The sequence below is a fragment of the Condylostylus longicornis genome, unplaced genomic scaffold, assembly GCF_029603195.1.
Source record: "Condylostylus longicornis isolate FDR11 unplaced genomic scaffold, ASM2960319v2 ptg000017l, whole genome shotgun sequence".
Classification (NCBI taxonomy): Eukaryota; Metazoa; Arthropoda; class Insecta; order Diptera; family Dolichopodidae; genus Condylostylus; species Condylostylus longicornis.
In genome coordinates, this window is record NW_026577986.1 from 3,773,883 (window position 1) to 3,786,516 (window position 12,634).

The 12,634-nt window shown below is 24.9% G+C and overlaps 1 protein-coding gene across 1 annotated transcript; it reads right to left on the minus strand.

Moving 5' to 3' along the window:
• Positions 1-614: 614 nt before the first annotated feature.
• LOC129606114 (cytochrome b5-related protein-like) lies at positions 615-11,796 on the minus strand. The gene is made up of 6 exons (XM_055516226.1): positions 11,666-11,796; positions 10,346-10,462; positions 3,061-3,187; positions 2,792-2,992; positions 1,702-2,084; positions 615-1,334 (listed from the first exon to the last, which is right to left on the minus strand). Exons 2-6 carry the CDS (start codon positions 10,453-10,455, stop codon positions 836-838), a joined length of 1,320 nt encoding a protein of 439 aa, XP_055372201.1. The 5' UTR covers positions 10,456-10,462; positions 11,666-11,796; the 3' UTR covers positions 615-835.
• Positions 11,797-12,634: the final 838 nt, after the last annotated feature.

Below are 12,634 nucleotides of genomic sequence, written 5' to 3' on the forward strand. Positions count from 1 at the left end.
CTTTGTACAACATGGTTTTTTTATAGAATATGAAAAAATATTGAAGAATCTGAAAAATATAGCAATAAAAATTCAACTTTAATCAAAATATCATTATGAAATTTTAATTTTACTGAGTTGATAGATGGTTCCTACTGTTAAGACTACATTTAATTCGAATTGAAATGTCATTCATATTCAGCCAAAATTTCATCGATCCCCGAATTCGTCGATTACGCGAATTTTAACGTGATTATTAAAAATAGTTTGAAATCCGTTAATATTTTTTTTTTTTCAAGAATTAAATTTGATTCACTACCTAAATCGTATCAAACACAATATTTTTCTGTATATACAGTGGAGATAACATGGAGATCTTATGTGACAGCTTATATTTTTCAAGCGTTGTACAAAAAACCAGCCTATAACATGATTCTAGGGAAAAGCTTTAAAGAGGTCATTAATATCAAATGAATACGGGATAGTAATTCGGTTGACTGTTCATCATCTCACAAATTCCATATATGCAAAAGAAACACTGTCTTTGGTTCTAGTATAAAATGATAATTTCAAAAAACAATTATTTTTTTTTGGTTTTTTAAAACTTTATTATGGTAAAATAAAAACTTTTCATTCCAAATTCATATAATAATAATAATTATTCTTTCACCAACTCATAAAAATAATTCAAAATCAGGTTTATTAAAATCTTTAATCTCTTAAACTTAAAATTTCTATATTTATATTAATAAAATAATATTAAAAATATCACAATCACAAAAAATTTATAAAATTTTTGTTTTAAAATATTAAATAAAAAATTTTGGTATACAAATAATATCAATATTAATAAATTTTATCCTCTTGGATATTTATTTGGTTCAATTCTAGCTAATTGCCTGTAATTACCTTTAATATGATCTAAACGTGTAAATTCCCTCCAATCAATATTAAATTCTTTTAATGTTTCAAATAATATTGGAAATAATTGTGGTAAAATTCCATGATCTAATGTTGGAAATAAATGATGCAATGTATGATTACCAAAATGTGTTAATGTTAAAAATTGTGATCCTTTAACATCAGTTGAATCAGCAACAGCATCAATTTGATATATACCCCAATCTTTATCAGAACGTATTGCATCACCATCATGTATAATATCTGGTGAATGATGTGCAGCATTTAAACCAATTAAAACAAATATAAAACTACATGCAGTCACCAATAAAATCCAATATAGAAAAACTTCAATTATTGAAGCTTTTGTAAATAAATACATTGAAATTGGTAAAATGAATCCAATTAATTCATCCCAATCTAAAACATTTTTTTTCAATATTGAATAAATTATTCTAAAAAAATAAAATAAAATAAAATAAATAAAATATGCCTTTTGTTATGAAAAAATCCAAAATAAATTGTATACAACGACACCAGTAGAATATACAGAAGCAAAAGTGTAAACATACAGATCTTTTACAGATTTACAGACTTACACAAGAAAACTTACAGATTTTTTTAAAATTAATAAGTTAAACGCATTTACAAAAGTTTTGAAGCAACAATTTAAAAATTGTGCTTATATCAACAAATACATACGTCACTATCCTAGGATTTTGTTCCTAGTATTCATTTAATATTCACTATACTTTGCATCAATATACTCTATGGTGTCAATGTACAAAAATTTCATTTCTAATATGCTATATATAAGTATACCTTGAAGCAAATTGTTCCCAACTTGTTAAACTATATATTATTGGGCCATAAAACCATGAACCAAATCTTTGTATCCATGTTTTTAAATTACGATTTGGTATATATTGAAAGAATGGTTCCAATAATGTTATCTCTAAATCATGAAATGAATTTGTATATATATGATGTGACATACAATGTGATATCCTCCATTCTTTATAATTTAACATAGATAAATTAAAGAATAACATACGCCAATTATCACGCTGATGAAAATAATTATGTGATGCAATAACAGTCCATGTCATTAATATTGATGTAATCATAAGACCAATAATACTGTGTAGCGCAACACTTGTTATTGCTGTAATAAATGTTGATAGTAGCAGCATAGTGTGAATTAACTGAAATATTAAAAATATAGATTTATTTTATGTATACATAAATATATGTTATGTTTATGTATAATATACGATATGTATATGTTAGCTTAGTATAAAAATTTATATTGGTAAACCGAATAAACATTTGAAGGACTCTAACTAGAACCGATATTATAGAAATTATAAAAAATTTTTATAATTCTAATTGTGGCATCCTAAAATTGTCTGAAATGAGTAAAATTTCACTCTCGATTATAGATTCAAATACGAGAAATACGCAAAACCTTTAATATTCTCATTCTTTGCTTTGTAAACTTAGGATTTTTGTTCTTATTTTGTTCTGTTAGTGGTTATTTAAATAACAAATTTATGAGTATATCGTGTATATTGTATATATCGTGTATTTATGAAGCGTATGGTCCCAAACAGAAAGGTCGTAAATTCACTAAAACAATTTCCTTTCTTTAAAGCCATAACATAAAGAATTTTCCCATTTAACGATTACGCTCCTTTTTGTTATTTCCAACACATTATTAAGCATTCAATTACAATTTTTTTTATTCGTTTATACGTTTCTACAGAATTCCGCCTTTCCAACTCAAAACGAATCAACTATTCTCCTTGATTTTATGATAAAGAACATGTTAAAAGTATTTCAACAAGTAATTCAATTTAAAAAGGCTGATACGCGTCCGGAAAAATCGTAAATTTAAATATTAGTGACTTACATCAGATTTGTTAACTGTATGATCAATATCCTTAATTTTTTCTCGTGCTCTTAATTTTAATGTTCTATAAAAACCATCATCTTTAAATGTTAATATATAATTTCTTGGTTCATTAGCATCACGAACTTTGTATTTAGCTAAAATTTGTTCAGGAATTGAACTTATATGATGTGCCTCAAAAGCTTCAGTTATATCAGTTCCCTACAAGAACATAAGAATATCAAAATTGCAATTTTTTATAAAAATAATCGTTTATCTAAGATTCTTACCTCAGTCATTTTTAACCAAAATGAACCACCAGGATGAATTTTTACAAAATCTTTTAAATCATACAAACCATCATGGATTCTCCAAAGTCCTTCAGCACCCTCGTCAATTCTTTTATTATCCAGCCAACTACACATAATTAAAAAAAAACGAAATAATTATTAACGAAAATCAATATATGAAATCTTCGATATCTAGTTAATTTTAATGTCAGTGCATGAAGAAGAAAACAAAATGAAGGAGCAATACTTATTTATATCAAGAATTATTAGATGTACTTTACTAAAACTTAAAATTTAACTATGTGCTTGACTTAAAAAATTTTAAGATAATCTGTACAGCCCAAAATTTCAGATACAGTAACACTACTGCAGGTAAAAGTAATATATATATAAGAATTTTTCAAGCTTCACACGAAGCTTTACCAGAAATTCCGACTGACGATTTTGAAAATTTTTTTATATAGTGCAATTATAACATTTTTTCTGTTAAATTTTTAATTACAGAATGGATCCGCATTAATTAAGTACAAAATTATTTTTAAAAATTTCTAAATTTTCAAGAGATTCAAACGTCCCAAACGCTCCAAGTCAATTTTATTTTACATAAATAAAGTTGTCTTGGTGAGAATTTTCATGTTATATAAATACAGCATCCTGTAATACAATACATGAAAATTCAATAAAATTTTTCATAACATTCTTTCTGTACACATCAATAAGACTTTAAATACCTAGAATTTTAGCTTAACGTTGTAGTTACACCTATTAAAATTTGGATAAAAGTACAACATTTCTTCTGTATAATTATAAAGTTCAATTAGACGCTAAACTCCAATTTAAATTAAATTTGCATACTTATTTTAAATTTAATTAACTTAATATAATTTTGCACTACAGCACATTGCATTTTAATCAAAGAATACTTTTGAAAACACAAAAGAAATATGCAAATGCATATTATTTACCTTTATATATGCGTGGTATATAACGTAAATATAGAAATTTTGTGTACAAATAATTCCCAATACACACTATAACTTTTACCATTTAACTTTATAATAATCTCAAATCACCCATCTCTAATTATCACATCATAAAATTCAACCTAAGAGTTATCAATTTATTAAAGCATACACATGCATGTAGATAAATATACATACATATGTACATATATATTATAGTATATACGATGTATGTATGTATATCTTAATAATAATTTTCATGTTTCACATTTATGGAATTAATTATCCAAAAATTCATTATTTTCAATTAGAAACTCCTTCGGATATATTAAAATATGGTGTTTCATACATTAAGCATTTATTAAGCAATACATATAACACTTTTAACATTATTCAGGTGATTATGTAATATGCGTTATACATATAATATTATAATTATTGTGTATACCTTGTATGTGGAAATATTATAGGTACGGATTACAAATTGATTAATGATTAATTTATTTATTATACATTTAATTATATTTTTTACGCTTTTTAAATCTTCTTCTTCTCTCCATAATATTATGGAAATGAATTTAATTATTAATTTTAGAATTAATTAAAATTAGATAGATGAGGTTTATTAAAATAGTTTTGATAAAAAGTTTATTTTTTCTATTTCTATTTAAGAAAATTATTAAGACATTATGAGCGGTTCGGGTACTAGTGCCCGCTTGTGTAGATTATTATAGGCATCCTATTATAGGCAATATGGATGTAGAAACTTATTCTAGACATTTTTTTTATTCTTATATTTTTTTCAAAAACTTGTTATTTTTTGAGTAATAGGGCCCACAAACTTTTTATATATCCGGATGTATACATTGTATATATTGGCCCGCTACGCAACATTGTTGCCCATGCTAGGCCACTCGCTCATAATGTGTTAATTTATTTTAAACATAAAACTAGTGCCTCGAGCACTGTTCAAAAAACATATCAATTAACCCTAAATTACATAATGTAGATGAAAGTTCAATTTTTTAAATTCAGTTCAGAAATTCATATATATATAAACTAATTTTGCAATTTGGAACTTAACACCACAAATCTTTTACTCTAAATTTTCAATAAAACCTTTTGAATTCTAATTTGTAATAGAACCACAGTAAGGGAAATATATACATGTAAATTAACCTCGAATTTCTGGTCAATTGGATCTAATATAAAAAACAATTTTATAACAATATTAACTGACATATATACTTACCGTATATATATCAATGGCTTACAACATTTTCCATACTGTTGTAGAAAAAATTAGATCTTTAATGAATCTTGTCTAAAGTGGAATCATTGAAATTAGAAAAAAAGAAATGTGAGAAAGATTTTTTGTTCAAGAGCTATAGAGTTTGTAGTTCTGTTCTTTTTTATAATTACAAAATCGAATCTGAGCTGTTAGATCAAATTAGTGCAAAGATTTGATATATTTTATTACAGAACAGTATTTGTTAATTTTTTTATATCGTACATTAAATATATTTTTTAGAAATTAAACGATCTTTAAAAGTTTTGAAAAATGGTTGGAAAAACGTGGGCTCCATATATGCGAACGTTAATTTAACAATTGATTTATGTGAACATGAGAGTAGAAATGTCCGGGTTGAAAAAAGGAGACTGAGAGACTCATACAAGCACTTCGAATTAAATTATTGGATGTAAGAATAGCAAACCAAATAAATATTTAGATAATAAATATATAAATATTCTTTTTTGGCAATTAAAATGTTAGAAATATTTTTTACTTTTGCACTATAAAATTTTTAACAACTAACAAAACTTTTATTCTGAGAAATTTTCGAACAAAACCTATATTCTAATGATGTTCAAAATACAAAAATTCAAAAATTTAAAAAAAAGTTTTCTAGAATTTTCTTTGAAGAAAAAAGTTCTCTCTGAATTTCGATTTGTAATAGCAATGTTCGGAATTTCTTCAAAAAATGTTCCACCGAAATATTCATAATAAGAGCATTAATTGCACTACACGTTATACATATATCTTTTATTTTCAAATAAGATTAAAAATGAATTTATCGGGTGATCGTACATAGCATTATACCTTCACACTTTAAAATCTTCCTGTAACACTACACATAATATCAAAAATGGTGAAAAATTTTGTCATTAATTACAAACTTGTTAATTATTTTTGTTAAAAATAATTTTTTTTTTTTTAGGAAAAGGAACATTCCACCTACCGATATTCTTTTAAAATTATTAATATAGAATAAGTAATTGTAAATTAATATTAAATCTGGATTATATAACAAAAGAATGCCGGTCAGAGTAAAGCTACAATTTCTTTTTGAACTTGAAAAACAAGTTTTCAATAAGATATTGGGGGATATTTTTGTTTTTGCTTTATCATGCATGCTTTACTGAAATAAAGTTCAATAATTTTAATAAGTAAAACAAGTTTTATACCTACGTCAATTTAAAATACAAAAACAAGTAGAACCTATATGTGTTAGTACAACAATATGTGGCTGTTAAACTTCAATTATAAATAAACTAGTATACAATATTAATCTTAACACAATTTATTGTAAGAATATAATGAATATTTAACTAGTAATAAAATGAATGTCATAATTTCTTAAGTTAACAATCTGGTTTTTGAACAGAATTAACACAATAATATTTTAACCTAGAAACCAAATTTCTCAGAATTATAAAGTTAACGCATATATAACAGGATTCGAAAATTCAAAAATCTTTTGTATACCAATGGTTACTCTTAACACCCAAGTAAAATACGTTACAGCACCTACCGTAATGCCTAATCAAAACTCAAAAATCTGAAATCGTCAAGGGTAAAGATTACAAAAAATTCAATTTCCGCTAAAAGTAAATATTAATTAAGGGCAAAAATCAAAAAAATTTCAAATTGCCGTTTTCTTACCTATTGCCTATGAAGACGTCATTATAGATTTTTGAAAGATACAGTAGTTTTTTAGGCGCATATACAAAGTATTAGCGTATAAGAGCTTATTAGTAATTTAGATTTTATTCCATAATTTTTGATAATTTTAAATTATTAAAAAGTTTTTGCATGATTTCCCTCCAAATTAATATGAAATTCGTTTATTTCATTTATGTAAACAAATTGAACGTGAGAATATTTGAAAAAAGATATTAAGTATAGAATATTCTTTTGGAAAGTTTGAATAAATTCTGAATATTCTCCAAAGTCACATTTAGATAAAGAATAATTGATGACGCTATTCGCAATTTATTTAAATATTACGATATTGTTAAAAAAAATCACTGAACTCGAGACTCCATTCTTAATGATTTGATCAAATTCGAAATTTAAAATTTTAATATTTCATTTAAATTTATAAATAATTTTTTGAAAACACTAATGAGCATTTTATAATTTTTTATAAAAACTTTATAAAATTTGTTTTTTATTCTCCACCAATTCGATATTTAATTTACGATATATTTATATTACTAATTATTACAGAGTTCAGATTGACTTGTTAATCTTTTCAACTGTGAAATAAAAATTTATAAAATATAATCATGTTGCTTATTTGGGACACTGCCCAGTGAAGTACCACCTGCATAGGCTGGGGAAGTCGGACTCACCCCTGTGTAAATTTTGTGGGGGTGGTGATGAGATCGCCGTGCACATTCTCTGCGGCTGTCCGGCACTGGCTGTTCGGCGCCGCAATTGTCGTGGACATGGGTCCCTAATTGTTCGGGAACTGTGGTCCACCTCCATTAGAGATATCTCCGGCTTTGTGGTTGGGACGGAGATATTATAGGTAGGAGCGTGGGGAGGCTACAAAAAATCAAGAGTGGCTGCGGTGCTTGGCTGCCCCACTCGGTTCCTTTGAAATCTACAAATCTACAATCTACAAAATGTTACTTATTTATACATCGGTACATTATGTATTTGAATTATAAAATTTCAAAAATTATATAAATTTTTACAATGAATTCGGTACGATAACGTCACATATAGCTACATTTACGTTATACATATTATTTACGTATGTCAATCACCGAAAACGCGAATTACATTTCCGCGTAGAACTAGACCTAATCAAATTGTTCTTACGTGCTTTTCGTTAGTTATTTGTACCCACTTCATTTTAATTAAAATTGTTTACAAAATGAACATTTAAAATATTTTATTAAAAAAAATAAAAACAAATTTAACTTTTTGATAATTTAATTAAGGTATGAATAATTTTATAATATAACTGCATAAATACCTGTAACTGACCATGAACACTCTATGTCATTTGTATTAAAGAATTAAAATCAAAATGAAAAAAAAAAAAGAAAAAGCTCTGAAACTTAATTAATTTCAGATTATATAATAAAATTTAAAAAAATATGCCAATATATAAATATATGAAGGTATGTGTGCATGTACATAACAAAATATATATAAGCGGTCGTAGTAAAATAAAAAAAATTTACACTTAAAATTTATTCAAGTTATAGTTGAAAAAAATTAAAAATTTTTTGGTCAAGTTCAAGTTCATGGAAAAAAAAACGCTCAAAAACCAATTGATTTGATTTTGTTGTTTTTATTCTTTCTGCAAATCATATTTTTAGATATTAATTTTTTGTTTGCGGTAATTATCCCAGATAACTAATTTTTATACGAATACACGTCCTTGGGCACCTTTCAATGAAAATTGAAAGTGAATGTATTGAATGGATTTATTTCGTGGGTCATAAATAAAAAATAAATAGACGAATATATAAATAAAAAATCAATAAAATTTGAAAAATAGCTTGTTACGAAACAATTTAATGAAGCTCAATACAAAAATCTGTCCATCATGAAAATTAGATATATGTAATACAATTCTGTAGGAGATGTAAATGTTATACTTTTTAGTGATTTTTAACAAATCACCATTATTCTAATGTTCTAATTATATTACCTTGTATTGTGATGAAAACATGAGAATTTTAAGCTAAATAATAATTATTAATACTATAACACTAAATTTAATACTAATAACACTAATTAAATTTAAAATATACTTTAGAAATCATCTGAATTTAAGAAAGAAAGTTTTAAATTTTTTACAATTTTCCCACGATTCAAGTAATTTCAGTTTTATGGTATTTGGCTTGCTACTTAATTGTTTGTTTAATTATGGATATTTTAGATACGAGTAATGCAATATGCTTCGGCATTTCTATAACTTAGAACTTAAATAACTTAAACTACCAAAAGACTCAGCAGCAAAACTTCAAATTTGACATTAGCAATTGTGAAAGTCTAAAATTGTCATATATTTTTTAAAATTTTGAAAATTAAATACGAGTATTTTATTACTTATTTTCAATTCATTGAAAAATAAATTTAAATTTTTGATTAAAGTAATAACAAAAATTTTAAAGAAATTTATTCTAGTAAAATTCTGTAAATCCGACTTTCTTTTTAAGTAAGTACGAAATAGTTTCCGCAACAGTAGAATCAAATTAATGAGTTGTTGCTCATCTGACCATTGGTGCAGTGGTTATGGCACCGGTCCTTTAACCGAAGGGTCTCGGGTTCAAACCCCGGTCAGGTCACTATAAAAATTATATTCAATATTATTATAACTTAATATACAATACTAATAAATATTATACAAGTAATTTTCAAATATTCGTAATATTCGATATTAAAAAAAAAAAAAAAAAAAAACTAAGAATAATAAACAGTAAATATTAATAACCTCAAATAATTTATATAAATAAAACTACGGCAGGCTAGTCACCTACCTAGTTAAACTCTATGACGCTATGAAACTATTGCATGAGAAATCATGCACTAGCCCTATGCTCCTTCTAGGAGTGAACAAAGGGAAAAAAAAAAAAAAATGAGTTGTTGCTCATATATCTTAAAAATCTTAATATATGTACTTAGTCATAAAACGAACTGGAAAAATACTATTGCATTATCAAACATATTTTTCTGACAGCACGTGCAGTACTTTGTTGTTAAACATAGGACACATTAATTTAGTACTAAGTTACAACTGAATTATCAAAAACGCAGTATACTCAATATATTGAATATAGTGAGCATATTGAAATCTAACAAAACGAAAATAAAATATTTTAAAATTTTAAAATTGTTGAAGAATGAAAAATGAGAAATTTTATTGTTTTTCTATTAAAGACAGCCCATAGTAAGTCTTAAATTAAAAAGTATGAGTTTTATACCAACATATGCGTTTACTTAAATATATTTTAGAGAAATTTTCATTCAGTTAACAGTCAACAAACATATTTATTTCTTAAAATTTTAATTTACTTACCTATAAATAGTTCGAAATCTCTGTCTCATATATGTATGAGGAAATTTTCTTGATATTTCAGATTTTTCCCAACTATTCTTCATTTTTGAACTTGTTCCATTCTTTTCCATTTTATAACTGGAATTATGAAATTCATTTCTATTATGATCATATATTGTACATAGTTAAAAAATTTTTGGATAATAAATTATCAATGGTGCTTCTTTGTTATGAACTCAACAAAAATTTATAAGGACAATATAAATAAAATAGGTTCCAAAAGAATTTTAAAGGTCAAACACAAAAGAAAATGTTTATTTTCATTTTTGTTATTAACTTGTTATCATAATACTCGAAAATAAATAATTTAAATATTACCTATGTATAACAGTTAGCAGTAATTTAAAGGTTTGTATAATAACGTATGATGGAAAAATTACAAATTTGATAAGTAAAAAGAAATGCATATTTTAAAAATTTTTTAATTAATAAAATATTCAGAGTTGCTAAATATAAGCTACTCGTACTATTAAAAATCAGGGGGTGAGTGTAAAAGTTTGAATCGAATCCATATATTCATGAGCAAATACAAATAGGTATAACATTAAATTTTAACATTTAATTCAATTTGTGTTTATGCACGTGAACTTTTAAGTTTTATATAACACTTTCTATACTCATACACATTATTACAATTTCTGTAGTTACAATCAAAAACTGCATAAGTAAAATTTTTTAGTTTTCAATTTTGCTCCAAATTTAAACACTCTCTACTTTTTATATTGTATTATGTGTATTGATTTGGCTAGTGAAAAAATTTGAGCTTCATTTACTCAAAAACCTGCTTTTTTAGCTGAACAAATTTTTGGATAGTTTTGATACTTTTAATTTTTTAATTTTGAAATCGTATACCTATAGTTAAAATAATGATTGCAATCGCAAATTATTTCAATAAGTTTCAAAATCTAAGATTGTGTGGAACCAATCTTCAATAAGTTCTAATTAAGTTCTAATATAGAATTTGAAACTGAAACCCTAGAAAAATTCAGATAATTTTAATATTTTAAAATTTTTTATAATTAGTTTGTTGTTCTTCTTTTTAATATTATAAAATTCATGTAGTTTTAATAAAATAAAATATTTTAAAAGTTCTGATAAATTTTTCCATGCCTAATATAGTGAACTTTTGCATGCAGTTTTTAAAAGCTCATTTCAGTGCACTAGCAATAGCAAATTATATTAAAGATAACAGAGTTAGTACACAAATAAAATTCCAATAACTTTATAACACTAATAACATTTTATTAATTGTTAAGCCAATAATTTTATAATATTATTTACCATTAATTATTCATGTAAGTTAAAAAAAATGCAATACTGTTATTTATTTTTCCTAGAAAATTTTTTAATTGAATGTATAATCTATTGAACCGGTCTTTTTTTTTAATTTAAATTGCTCCCTAACCTTTAAATTTGTACTTTATTTTTGTTCTAATATTATATAATTTAAATATTCCACATATAATTTATATAAAATTATTTAAATTTTGAACTGGAATTAAACCAGATAATAAAAATTGAAAGCAACACAAAATTCTTAATTTTAATAAATCACTTTCATTAGCAAATAACCAGATCAACGCGCGTCTTCAATTTTTTTAAAATGTTATAATTTTAAAGAACCGAACTGCTCTAATCAAATTTACAAGTATGAATGTTATAAAAGCTTAAATTTGTGATGATCTTTTCAGTTTATTAAAAATTTTATCGTCATAAAAAATAAAAAAATTATTTTTTATTTTAATTTAGTTTTTTATATCTACATACTACCCTTTGTTCCGATAAAAATTTGTTAACAAAGCTATTATCACCATGAAATAGTTTCTGACTTCATTTTACTTGCAACAATTAAAATTGTTCATAAACATATTGTTATATTTGCATTTTGTTAAATGTTTCCAAAATAATTTTAATGATAATTCAACAAATATTGAAACTATATTTAATGTAAGCCCGAAGTCAATTCAAAAACTGAGTTTCAAATACATTTGAGTAGAAATAACAAGCCATCGTGATAACAACAAAGGAACACATGTGCAAACAACAAAAGCCTCCGCTATATCTGGGTACCTCCGCGATGTCATATTGAAAAACAAATAAACTGAAAACAAAGTACGCGTCTACAAAAGTTGTGTGCGTCCAATAATGACATATACAGCTGAAACCAGAGCAGATACGTGAACGACAAAAAAAATATTGCGAACAGCTGAAATACAAACTTTCAGACAAATCTGTGAACACACCCATTTA